The sequence below is a fragment of the Stegastes partitus genome, unplaced genomic scaffold (assembly GCF_000690725.1).
Source record: "Stegastes partitus isolate 25-593 unplaced genomic scaffold, Stegastes_partitus-1.0.2 Scaffold779, whole genome shotgun sequence".
Classification (NCBI taxonomy): Eukaryota; Metazoa; Chordata; class Actinopteri; family Pomacentridae; genus Stegastes; species Stegastes partitus.
This window is the reverse complement of record NW_007578510.1, coordinates 194,067-207,270: the sequence shown is the minus strand read 5'-3', so window position 1 is coordinate 207,270 and position 13,204 is coordinate 194,067. Positions and strand designations below refer to the sequence as shown.

The 13,204-nt window shown below is 47.9% G+C and overlaps 2 protein-coding genes and 1 non-coding gene across 3 annotated transcripts in view; 1 reads left to right on the top strand and 2 right to left on the bottom strand.

Annotated features, from left to right (window-relative positions):
* Positions 1-2,992, top strand: part of LOC103364778 (chromobox protein homolog 1-like) — a gene marked incomplete at its 5' end in the record, with an annotated part of 5,289 nt that extends 2,297 nt beyond the window's left edge. Inside the window, one exon of the mRNA XM_008292027.1 lies at positions 429-2,992. Within this exon, the coding sequence (XP_008290249.1) occupies positions 429-579 (151 nt within the window). The remainder of the gene's footprint in view (positions 1-428) is intronic.
* Positions 2,993-3,947: 955 nt separating this feature from the next.
* The window catches only part of LOC103364773 (nuclear factor erythroid 2-related factor 1-like), a 15,879-nt gene continuing 6,622 nt past the window's right edge, over positions 3,948-13,204 (bottom strand). The window contains exons 4-8 of the mRNA XM_008292023.1: positions 8,473-8,535; positions 8,234-8,371; positions 7,905-8,121; positions 6,744-7,400; positions 3,948-6,646 (exon numbers count right to left, since the gene is read on the bottom strand). Coding sequence (XP_008290245.1) covers positions 5,646-6,646; positions 6,744-7,400; positions 7,905-8,121; positions 8,234-8,371; positions 8,473-8,535 — 2,076 coding nt within the window. The 3' untranslated portion in view covers positions 3,948-5,645. The remainder of the gene's footprint in view (positions 6,647-6,743; positions 7,401-7,904; positions 8,122-8,233; positions 8,372-8,472; positions 8,536-13,204) is intronic.
* Positions 11,922-11,994, bottom strand: trnav-uac (transfer RNA valine (anticodon UAC)). The gene has a single exon. It is a non-coding gene; the product is annotated as a tRNA-Val (tRNA).

Genomic DNA, 13,204 nt, shown 5'->3' with positions numbered 1-13,204 from the left:
GATCATTGAGTCACGTCTGTACATGTGTTACCTCTGCATTAGTCTGCACAGGTGTACCTAATGAAGTGACCCCTGGATGTGCTGAATACAGACAGGTCAGAGGTTGTAGCAGCACTCCTCCCTGTGGAAAACAGTGACTAGTGTTTATTTTAAACTTGCAGCGATGTTGTTGCCTCTAATACTGGGATTAAACCAGGGGTGTCAAACTGCGGTCCTGGAGGGCCGCAGTCCTGCATGTTTTAGATGTTTCCTTCTTCCAACACACCTGATTCAAATGATCAGCTCATCATCAAGCTCTGCAGAAGTCTGATAACCATCCTGATCATTTGAATGAAACATGCAGGATTGCGGCCCTCGAGGACCGGATGTCGACACCCCTGGATTAAACCATCGATCTCTAAACTGACTGTTTTACTTCCAACCGACAGGAAGAACTCCGACGAAGCCGATCTGGTCCCGGCCAAGGAGGCCAACGTCAAATGTCCCCAGGTGGTGATCTCTTTCTACGAGGAGCGCCTCACATGGCACTCCTACCCCACAGAAGAGGAGGAAAAGAAAGAGGAGGACAAAAAGGACTAGATGAATAGAGAAGGAGGAAGGGCAAAGAGGAAAAGAAAGGAAGTGTGGAGGTGCAGGGCAGGAAATCAACTACACACCGCTGAATTGTTGTCCAGGCTAGTCGACTCTCGCGGCCGCTTTGAAAGTGTTGGGTGGAGAAATGGCCGCCGTAGCTGACGGAGGGGGAAAAAGTAGTTTGTTTTCCTGCCCTGCAAGGATTCCTCAAAAGATGCTCCCGCCTGTATCTCGATTGAAAATGTAAATTCTTTTAAAGAAGTATGTTGTGTTTTTTTGTTGTGTTTGTTTCCCCTCACCAAGAACGTGTGACTTGATGGGAATCGGTGCCTTTGTTCTCATAGTGTTCCTGCCGAGCGTGTGGCGCTGAATACCGACGTGAATCCATCGTAGCGACCAGAGAGTCTCCCACGCGTCCAGTTACCTCCGTCAGACGTGCGTTCGTGTGAATCGGCGGCGGCTCGGTCGGGACAGACTTCCATTCCTGCTCCGTTGGGATACGTAGCGGGAGCTTCTTTTGAGGGGTGGGGGGTGAAGTGGGGCGAGGTGTTCAGGAGAGGTGGAAGAATGGACGGAAACCATTCGTCTCTTTCAGTATCTGTTCTTTGTGCCACATGGTTTCTCATCATTGCTGACAAAACACTGTTCATTCGAAACTCTCCGACAACCAAACGACAGCCGTGCTTCTCGCTCTGACGGCGGCGGCGGCGGCGGGATGCAGCCTGCATGGACACACCACCAGCTAGGGGCCTTACATGTCCTACCAGCCAGCGTGGCAGCTAGCGGTCTCACAGCGCCGGGGATTCTCAGACTCCCACACTTCTCAGTACGGCCAATCACATGAATGTATTCCAGCGTCAGCTCCCATTGGACCGGTTCCTCCGACACGTCGGGTTTCAGGCAGTTCTTTAATCAAAGTCGGTTAGTGTCTGTTTGTACTTTGTGCTGAATAATGAATCAGTTTCAGATAAAACTCGTGATTTGGAACAACGGATTAGCTAACAGCGACGGGTGCAGGTTGGTGTACGTGTTACGTAGCCTGACCCGGGTTTCACCTGTTGTATCAGTGGTTTGACAAATTCCCACCGTCCTCGTGTGACAGTCGTTCTTCTGACCCCTTATAGTGTCCAGTCTGAATCTGTCATGAATATTGAACTGAACTTTGAGAATCAACTTGTAATTTGCCCCAAACTGTCCTGCAGCGTGCCAAATCAATCAGACTGTTAGCGTAGCGGCGCAGCGTTGGGGATGAGAAAGGCAGGCATGCGTCAAAGTGTTGGCCGTACGTTTATCTCCTCTCCCGGGCCTGTCGGCACCACGCTGGCCCACGAGCTTGTCTGGCTGATGGATGAGATGTAGAGAGGTGCTGCCACGTGGCTGCTAGGTGGCGCTGAGGCTTCCTTCATGTCTCTGTAGATACGTGCTCTGTAACCAACACCGCTGGCTCACTGCTGACGGAGCAGATGGTTGAAAGTATGTCTTCATTTTCACTCCCTTGTTTCAGAACTTCACACACACACTCACACAGACACACACACACACACACACTGCCACACGTGTGTTTTCTAGACTGTATTATTTTAGCGTGCACGGCCCGGCAACACTCAGCACAGCAGCACTTCCTGGTTCCTCCTGCTGCAGAGCTTTCTCTGTCCGACACACACTCTGATATTTGTGAAAATAAACCAGATGCAGGTTTAGTTTTCAGTCCCATCATCCTGGTGTTCCTCCGCCTCCAGCGTGGTTCTGTGCTGAGTGTGGCCCGGCTGTGTGTATTTCTCTGTATACTGTAATAAAGTTAGCATAGTAGCTTCCTCTGTTAGCAGGCCTGGGTCTGCCGGTCCAGCCCCTTCTCTTCTGAACAGTTACTTGACGTTTAGCTTCAAATGGATTAAATTGTGAATATTTCAGCTCCACGACTGTCCAGCTTCTCCTCAGAATGTCAGTCACTGAGCAACACTGGCATGTAAAATTTTAAACATTTACCTTTTCTAACGAGCCTTAACTCTTGGTGATGAACGAACGGAGCAGGTTTCATGGAAAGCATATCACAACTCCTACCCAAGTACCTCATACGCAGATAGAACCGTGTCGGCTCAGCTTTAAAGCGTTTTAGGTGGAGCCTCTGACTCTAAGCTACTTCTGCCCACGTTGGTGCTCCTGAAGCTGGTCCCATTCCTGCATCCTGTCCATCAGTATTAAAGGGAGACGCCCTGAACTGGGACAGAAGGCGACTGGACCGGCTGCGCCCAGGTCTGCTTCTTAGCTTTTCTATCTCGTCTTGGAACCTTTTCTCTGTATTTAGCGGATTAGCTTGTGTTGTCCTGTTGCATGTTTATTGGTTTCCCTGCAATGTTACCGTCATAGCTGATCTACTTTTAATTGTCTGTTTTAGACAATAAAGGTTTTTGTTTTCGTACCTTCGTCTGTTCTCTGGCGTCTCAGTGAGTCCGTCTTCATTTTGATGGTTGAGAGTTTAACCTCCCACAGCTCTGAGTGTTCTGAAGCCAAAGCCAGCAGGTCGTGTGTTTTAATAACCAACATGTGCCTTCAAGCCAAGTAAAGTAAACGTGATGAGTTTGTGACCCCAAGAAAAGCAAAGTTTTTCAATTGTTCCATCCTAATTGGAAATGTAGGACTTCATCCTTGTATCTGTACTCCAGTATTTTAGCTTTAATATTTGCAGCATGTATACTGATGTATATATGCTCCAACCAGAAGGTGGTACCTGCCTGAGAGAGGAGGGAGATCGAGTTGCTGTAGTTGGACCCTCCTGAAATTCACTCCTGCCACCTTCTTGTAGTTCTGGGCTTCATGTCAGATGATCAGTGGGGCGTAGCTTCACTGGTTGGATGTTGGTTTGACTTTAGACGAACCTGATCGCTTGTTTTTGTTTAATCTGAGGTTTAAACTGAAAGCTAATGATCTAAATTTGGATAACTTCAATACTTTGTTTTATCCATCCATCATCTGGGGCTGGAGTCTATCCCAGCTGACTCAGGGTGAAGGCAGGTTCACCTGGACAGGTAACCAGTCTATCACAGGGCTACACTTAGAGACAGACAACCAAGCACACTCACATTCACACCTACGGACAATTTACAATCACCAATTAACCTCAGCATGTTTCTGGACTGTGGGAGGAAGCCGGAGAACCTGGAGAGAACAATAATTAAATAATAATAAATCTGTGCTGAAAATGAGATGATTTTTAAATCTGAAGATGTGGTGAGAGAGACTTGCTTCCACATCAGCTCTATGTTCCTTCAAACTGGATGAACTGGAAACTCAGGACTGCACAGATAATGAAGGTTGTCGCCTCCAAAGTGAATCTCGGCAGCAGCAGCCTGAGACAAAACAGACCCACGACAAAGAAATGTTTTATTTTTTATTTTGTATTACAAACGATGAGGCCAAGTCCTTGAATACCAGCAAGAACGTTGGACAATCACAAGATATAAACGACTAACCAAAGCTTCTTCCACCACTGCTGCATGCAGGTTAAACAGTTCAAACATTTGGTGTCATTTCACTGCTTTTCTTTGGTATGCAGGGACAAACAGAGCGGCTGGATTCTGTCTGCCAGGTGAAGCTCTGAACACCTGCTTCATGACAGCTTCATGGCTAAAAATGATCCTAAACAATGACATCATTTGATCTCCAGTGATTTGACTGTATAGGTAAAGCCCTTCTGAGGGGAAAGCAGCAGCCCCTCTGGCTGTTCCTGAGAAAATCCTCGTCCACTTTCCCAGTAACACACAAAAGAGTAAACAATCATGGAGCTGGTTGTAGACCTTGCGCTGATCTCTGAGGTGTGTCCTCCTCAGCTGTGGACGCAGCCAGCAGAGGGTGACAGCAGCCCTGAAGTTGGAAGGTGTTTTTTTTTGTGCACAATCATGTCAGCTTAACAACTTATGTCAGTTTTAAAGATGTGACAGAGAAATACAGGCACTGCTTGTATGTAAAGTGTGTTTCTCTGTCAGTCCACTGCAGTCTGTCATCCACAAACCAACAAAGCCTTTAACAGCTTTCCCTTTAAATGCTGCATAACACTGATGCAGGATGACCCAAAGCCCTGCCTTGTCCTCAGCATACATCCACCATGAGCACGATGCTGCCCCACCGAGGTGCAGGTATGTCTGTAAGTAATATTACACCTGAAACATGGCGAGGAGGTGGGCCATGGCCAAAACAAGGATCCTTTGTGCTCTTCGAGTAGTTAGCTGAATGTATCCTACAAAGCACATTCTGACAGAGCTTATACCTAAAGATGAGCTTGTCCTTGATGCCTGTTTGTCAGCTCAGTGCTGGAGTGGAGCTGTTACCAGTAGGGTGTAAGTCCCGCTACGCTGCCATGATGGATCCAATTTAAAAAGGTTTTCCTGGAGACGGTACCAAATGTTTTGGTGTTTTGGTGAAATGCAGGGTTTGTTTCTGGAGACTGAACTGACCCCCTTTGACCCGACCTCTTCACTGAGACCCTGCACCAGCTCCTCGTCTTCCCTTCTTGCAGACCAGCGACTCGTCCCTGCTGGCTCGGGATCTATCCTGCTTTCGACTCGTTGCCGTGTCCGACTCAGTGTTTTTTAGCTTTTCTTTAAAATCAGGACTTTGCATAGGCATTGGACTAGCATCTTAGAACGCTGGTCCCAGGTCAGTTATCGGCTGTTTACCTTAGAGCTTAACAAGAGCTGAATTCAAGTATTGTTCCAGTGTCTGAAAGGTTCATACTGAGGAGCAGAGCGACACAACCTGGAGGAAAGGTTGCCTTATCATCAATGTCAGTCAGATCCCCTTTTAAGGAACTCCTCTTTCTTCTGTCTTCTTCCATCCATCCATCCTTCCACCTACTCTCAGGGGAATCTGGGTGTTTGAGGGTTTCATGGTTTTGGAGACCCAGGAGTGTCTGTTGACGCTATGAGGACACCTCCTGTGTTCCTTTACTCACCACTGACTCATCACTCCTTCATATGTTTGTGTTTTTGATCAGGCTCCCATTCAAACTCTTTACTGTCTCTACATTTTCCAGTGTCCACATCTCCTGTGGAAATGTTCCTGGCTTGTCCACCTCCTCACTTCTTCCTGTCTCGCTGTTTCTTGCTCGGTTTTTCTGCCATTTGTTGGCGTGACGCCACTGTGACCGTATTACTGGGATCGAAATGAAGAAGGTACTCGGTAGCGTCCAGCGGCCTCCCTTCCTCGTCCCTCAGCCTGGAAAAGACTTCCTGGTACAACACACCCAATCGTCGCTTCATTTCCTGCAGGTTCCTCAGGGCTTCCTGTTTTTCCCGGAGCAGTCGTGAACGTTGGCGCCTCAAACCTGCCACATCGCCGTCCAATCCCAGCAGCACGTCTTGTTTCCTCTTCCTGCAGTTCTGGGCAGCAATCTTGTTCTTACCACGACGCCGTATGTCCCTGATGAGGGCGAGCTGCTCCTCGTCCAGCTGGTAATTGGTCAGTAGGTCATTAAACTCCTCTACTGGCAGATTCACAATGAGCTCATTGGAGAAAGGGATCTTCAGGGTTTGTGCTCGCCGCTCATCCCGGCTCCACATTTTGCTCATGGAGATGTGTCTGGACGAGGAGCGGTGGTAAGGCTTGGTGTCATGATGTGGAGCAGGTTTGGTGTGCTTGGTGGGCATCTTTCCGAGGTACGGAGAGGACTCGGGGGACCGAGGCTGGTTATATGTGTGATCATGACCAATATGCTCCATCCAGGAAAAGTCATGAAACAGTTTGTGATCCTCGTAGTTGGATGGGATGAGTTTGTTCACATCTCCAGGATACCCTCCTCCTACCGCGCCCATCTCCTCCTCTTCCATCTCCTCCTGCTTTATGGTCACCTCCACCTCCATATCTGGGCCAACGAAGGCTTCCTCATCATCCTCATCTTCATCTTCAGAGAAGAGACTTCCTACAGCTGACGCACAAGATGGAGAGGAGGATGAGGAGGAGGAGGAACATGACGAGGAGGAAGAGGAATAAGAGGAGGCCTCGGAAGCACTTGGAGAAGCAGGGCTGTGGCTGAAGTCCAAAGAAAGACCAGAGTCTGAGTCTGCCTCGTTCTCGCCATCTAAGAGGAGGAAGCAAAGAAAACTCAAGGTAAGCGTCAGAGTTTAAACGTGCAGATAAATTTAAATTTGTGTGCTCTTAAAAGAAGTACACACTACCTTGCTGATGTCTTCCTGGTTGACCCTGATCTTCTGTGACCACCATGTCAGAGCCTGAGTGGTCATCATCTCTGTCAGTTTCCTGATGGGCTACTTCACGGTCAAGGTAGCCCTCCTCTTCCAGCCTGGCTGCCATCTCCGGACTGAATCCTTCCTCTAGAGCCAGGTCCAACAGTCTAATCTCATCTAATATAGTAGCGTCCTCTAAGAGGTCACTAAGGCGGCTTGGGAGACCATCTTCACCATCCTCCTCGTCCACCAGAAAATCGCCGGAAGGAGATGCCAGAAGGTCTCGGGTCATGTCATTCTCCTCCAGAGATGGACCAAAACTGGAAGGTGTCAGGTCACAAGAATTAAAGTTCACATCAAAGCCAGGAAGGGTTTCAGGTTCCATCCTGTCCACAGGTTCTTGTGTTAGCAGATTCATGTTGAAGGTACTCGGGTTATCTTCTGCATTTAGTCCCAGGCCAAAGTCTTCTGAAGGATCTTCTGCAAGCAGATCTGTGTGGTCTGGAGGACGGTGGAAGGGATCAGCCTGGGGGTTCTCCAGAGTGCGCCTTGTGTTCAGTGCTGAACTGTGGTCATCCAACTCTGCACTGGGGGTCAGGGGAAGCAGGGCTGGCTCGAGCTCTGCCTGGTTCTGAGGTCCAAACACACCTGAAGACGAAGAGCAGGCGTTTTTGAAAAATGTTAAGAATGGAGAGCGTTTGGTGCAATCATGAACAGGACAGTCAGGAAAAAGAAAAACACAGCTGTTGGACAAGAAATGAAGGACATGTGCAGGTATGATTTTAGGGCTGTTTGTCCATCAGCATAGATCTGGTGGAGAAGAGGGCCGTGGCCAAAGGAGCCGTGGCCTGGACGGTGGATTATGCTCTCTGAATAGTTTATCTTTTAGCTGAATATGTCTTATGAAGTGGTACCATGTTCTGACAGAGCTTATAGCCAAGTGTTAGCTTTTTGTGACCTGTCCTTAATACCTGCTAGGCTAGGTAAGTGCAGGTAGACCTTCAATGCAATCCCATCAAATTAGATTTAAAGCTTTGGAATCCCTAAGAAATAAATACTGCTTTTTGAGAGCTTTGTTGTGAAGTTTAACTTCCACAATCACAAAAAGCTTTAAGATTCAAGCTCAGTTCTGCAGTGTGTGAACTGATTTACCATGTTGTTGCTGCTGCTGCTGCTGCTGCTGCTGCTGCGGCGGCGGCGGCGGCGGCGGCGCATCCATGAGAAGCAGCGCCTGATCAGCCTCCGTTACAACACTGCCGAGGCTGTTGGAGTTCTGGGGCGGAGCTTCAGAACCAACACCTCGGAAGGTCCCAGAAGGTCTTACATCCAGCGTGTCTTCAAATGATGCCGTCATGTCCACATCAGTGTTCTGGGGGAAAGAAAGGGATGAACTCTCAGTTTAATGTGTTCTGCCTTTCTCTTCTTATCTCCTCAGATTGTGTTTTGGCAAGTATAATTTAATCTGTCATGGTCCCAGTCACCTCAGGGTCCATGATAGACAGCAGGTCCTGCCAGTCCAGTTCCAGGTCCAAGGAGGGGTTACCAGTGGGGATGATGGGGGACAGCTGGGGCTCCCTGTGTGAAGACTCGGACTCCTGCCTGCCATCAGCATCACTTAACTGAGGGACAAAGCAGAAGACACATGAGTACAGTGACGTCCTGTTCAAGGCCGAGGACAGAACAGTGTCCTACAAGAACGGCTAGAGGCTGTGGGCAGTACCTGGTCGTCGTCTGTGAAGGGAAATGTTTCCTCTAACAACCTCAGACACTCCTGGAGGGAAGTCTAGACGGAGAAAGAAGACAGTTGAGTTTGACTTACATTTGTTTTGACCCGCTGGTTAATGAGTCAAATACACGTGTTGGTATTAGCTTTGCTAGCGGCATGACTGTAGGGAACCTTTGTGAAGACATAACGGTTCCCAAAGGATGAATTTTAATTACTTTATGAAAGCTTTTCTTTAATAGTTTCATCTAAATTTCAATTCAGGTGTAAACATTGGTCATAAGTGCCAGGTTTAAAACTAAAGGCATCTTCATCATCTTGTGCTGTATTTGATTATTTGTCATGAACCACAGGACGAACTAAACATTTGACCTGATTGATTGAAGGTCAGAGAGTTTGGGTAACTGGTGGGGAATCAACTTTCACGGCCATCGATCCCATCAGGTCAACATTCAACAAGCTTGTGTTGAAAAATCACCAAAGTCATCAGGATTCATCCCAACAGCTGCACTGCCGATGGAGCTAAGAATGCTTTTGAAGAACTATTTAGAAACTACAATACATCCTAATATCCTAATGCTGACACCAATGTCTGTCACTGTTTAATTTAACACGTTGACACAAGAAGTGAACATTAGCAGTCGGTCTTTGTACGGCTGGTTCATCTCTGAGATGTCTGTTTGCTAAAACAGTCTGACCCACATGTGGCACCATAAGAGCTTCTAACAAAGGTTGCATCTGACAAAACCTGACTTCTTTTGCTCTCTTTCATCTTTGGTTTCATTCAAAGAAACGTCCATCTCGTGTTCCCATCTCCACTGAGACCTGTCACAAATCAGACATGTCGCCTTTGACCTCCGACCGGCGGCGCTATGTGGGAACGCTGAATCACGGACGGCAGTTCATCTGGACTAAGGTTCTCTCAATACCCGCCATAGAAACAATGCTAAGATCTAACCAGACCCACTTCTGTCATGTAAGAAATCAGTCAGAGGTGAACTGAAACATGTCTGCATTCACAGCTTTGTGTGAGGAAACACACCCTGGGTGTAGCCGGCACCCCGGGGTGCAGCTGCTCCGGAGTGTCACCCTGTTCTGCTGAGCTGGCAGCAGAACAGTGTTTGAAGTCGAGGCATCCAGCTCTGATTCCAAGCATGACAAACGCTCTTATCACCTCACTTCACCCAACGCACACGCTGTTACCTGCAGTATGTATGTCAGACCGGACCGCTGGCCTACAGGCTACTGTCAGACTGGTACTGGTCCAAAACAGATCCTCTGTTATCATAAGGAAATGTTTTGGGTTCTTTATGAAACTGTGGCGGACCAATAACTAACATAAAACAGTTCTGGCTACAGTCAGTCAGAATGGACTAAAGATGCTATCAGACTGTTAGCATTGCTAGCGGTCTGCAGCTGTCCAGAGCTATTCAGACTGAAGTGGACAGAACGACACGCTGACACCAGCAACAGCATCCTCCTATAAACTTCACAACCCAGACGAAACCAAATCAGTCTCCACTCAGGTGTTCGCTAACTTTATCGTACAGGACGATAAACGCGGGCCGATGGCATTCCTGCACGGACAGATATACAGCATTGTGGTGTGTTTAAGTCAGGGGCTGGTTAGATTGGGTTAGATCGCTTCAGAGACGTTGGAACCCCCTTTCCAACGTTAGAATCGGTGGACGCTGCATTAACAGCTTTACAAAGAGTCAGTCGGACGTTTACGCTCAGCTTTACGCCACAATGGCGTTAATGTGCAGACGTGAGCAGGCGACGGATCCTTACACATGATTAGAACCACTTTTAAAAACACCAAGACAAATCTGTATGATGACCACTAGTTTGTAATAACTAATTTTAGTAATACATGATAACAGAACTAGTTTTCTCTATACTGCAGCCAGGTCCTGATGGGCAGATCTGGAGCCAAGATCTGGGGATTTTCCAACATGTCAAACACACAGTTTCCATACCGTCGGTCCGTACGTTGAAACGGTTTCACCCAGAGACAGACAGCCGGGCTCAGAATAGCTTTAACCTTATCCTGCCCTGGCTGGGGGGCTTACAGACAAACCCACAGACCCCCAGCAGCTGGCCAGCAAGGACACATATGTGGCTTTGAGTGTAACGGGTCAAGGCTGGACTCCCTGTTGCACACATTTCTCACTTCACCACACGAGTGTAGCTGAATGTTGAATCCTGCTCTCACCGTTCACCACAGACATGTGCTTGCAGCATTTCAGCATCATCTACAGCACTGTGTTAGCACTGTGCCACGGACCCAGGACAGATGATAGCTCAGGAAGGCCCCAGGCAAGACTGAGCATGCTCGGGTGAGACCTGGGCCGTGGCATGAACGATGGGTCACTGAGTCTTCCCGTCTAGCCAGTCAGTTCACTTCTGTGGATTATCACTCCACATGCCGGCTAATATCCTGGTCAACCAGAACCACTGGTCCTGTTCACCTAGCGTTAGCAGCTAACTGAGCAGCAGCTCATTCAGAAGGTAATCTGGATTGTTTCACTGACAAAAAACATTTTCGTTGTAGGTCCTGAAAACCTATTTTGTATTTAGTTCTTAGTTAAAAATGATCAACCAATATTTTCTGTCATTGTTTTGGTAGCTGAAATATACATCAGTGTCCTGCATAAATATGAAAGGACAAACAAGTACGATACGACTGTTAAAAATGGAGAAGAATCACGCAAAATGTTGGTATTTGATGAGCGTTAATATCTGACATAGCTGTACTAAACCCATCACTGTCCTTAGAGAGGCTCAGAAATGACCGGTTCCTCTGAGTTTTGAACCCAGGACCTTCTGCTTGTTGAGCAGACAGGACATCCACCACACTGTGGAACCTACATGAAATCAAAAAACGCAACCTGAGAGGATTGAACCTAAGAAAAGATCTACACCAAGCAAATGTATTGTAACAGCTTCACTGGGTTTTGAAGCGTAAATTTAAAGGTTCATGTTTGCCCTCTATCGGACTGGAAGGAGGACAGTTCATGTCAGGACACCGCCAAGATGTCTCCACTGTGGAAGATTGAAAAACAACAGCAATCCAACAACCACTCAGAATAATAATCTGGGACAAGAAAACCTTACTTGGAACAGCCGTAGAAGTCTGTAAATGTTTGACACATGTCATGTAGGAACCCAGAACCTGCAGCATGTGGTAACCAGTACAGTCTGAAACCTACACCTGGCCTGGAACGGCATTGTTCTCAAAGAAGAACAGTTCAGTCGGCCGACTCCCACGTATGTGAATGTAGAATACGTGGAGGTTGAACATTCGGCATGCAAGCCGTGAACTCAGCAACCCTTCATGCAAAGACCTGCAGCGAACCAGGAGTGACAACACTGGGTTTCTCCCTGGGGGGGATTCTCAGGTGACAGCACACCATGATGATCTACCACTCAGCAGACATAATGACTGGTTCCACTGGGTTTGGATCCCAGGACCTTCTGCGTGTAAAGCAGACGTGATGACCTCTACACTATGGAACCACTGACATGCCAACAACGGAACCATCAACCAGCCCAACTGGACTTGTTTTACAGGGCTGAAAGTTTTGGGTCAAGGTTAGAGTGGCTTGGAGGACTTTCTAAACCTAAGAAAGGATCTACACCGAGCAGACGTCACTGAACAGCTGGACTGTGTTGTTAATAACTTCATACCCGTGGCCCACTCACGTGAACACGTCCAGCTCTGATATGGCTCCGACCTCATCTCACCCAACACAGTGAGGACAATGCCTTGTTAATCTGAGCTCGGTGAGGACGGCTCTTGGGTGCCCTCGAAGCAGAGGTAAACGGACATAAAGTACTGGTTCCACTGGGTTCTGATCCCAGGACCTTCAGTGTGTAAAGCAGACGTGATGACCGCTACACTATGGAGCCGGTTCTCACAACACAGCAGCATTACACAACTCTTAATTACATGTGACTCTCTGCTAACACAGCCAATCACACAGAGGTGTTTATGTAGATGCGGTGCTGACCGCTGGCATGAGGACACGTTCATACGGTCAGCTCCTTTAATACACACTGTTCCTGTTTACTTCCTGCAACACTCTGGACAAGGAAGCGCACATCAGTACCTCATGCATTTGTGCTTGTTTGTTTACATGCATGCTGCTTGTGTGTGTGTGTGTGTGTGTGTGTGTGTTGATGCAGTAAACAGGAGCGATTGCAAAACTGATGTGATGGAAATGTGTGTCGGCGCTCAGGTTTCAAAACAAGCCAGTCGGTCACAAGGCCGGCAGGACGCTAATAAAGTGTTCTGTGAGTGTGTGACTGTGTGTGTGTGTGTGTGTGTGTGTGTGTGTGTGTGTGTGTGCCACTCGATCCATTAGGGGGAATTCAAAAACACTGTAACACTCACTGTCAGTTTGATGAAGAGTCTGCAGGGCAGCAGAGCGACATGTACTCAGATCTCTATGTGCTATATCAGGCCTGTAGTGTGTGTGTGTGTTTGTGTGTGTGTGTTTGTGTGTGTGTGTGTGTGAGTGTGTGTGTGTGTGTGTGTCTGCATGGCCGGCATGCAGACTGATATATGGACGTCCAACCTGCAGCCGAACGGCTTCAGCTGCAGCTCCTAACAACAAACAGCACTAGTGGAGTTTTTCTCATTTCTCTGGAGTCTCCATCAGGGTGGACGGTGTTCCTGCCTCCACCTCATAACAGCATGTTTATCTCTGATGTTTCTTGACTTAGT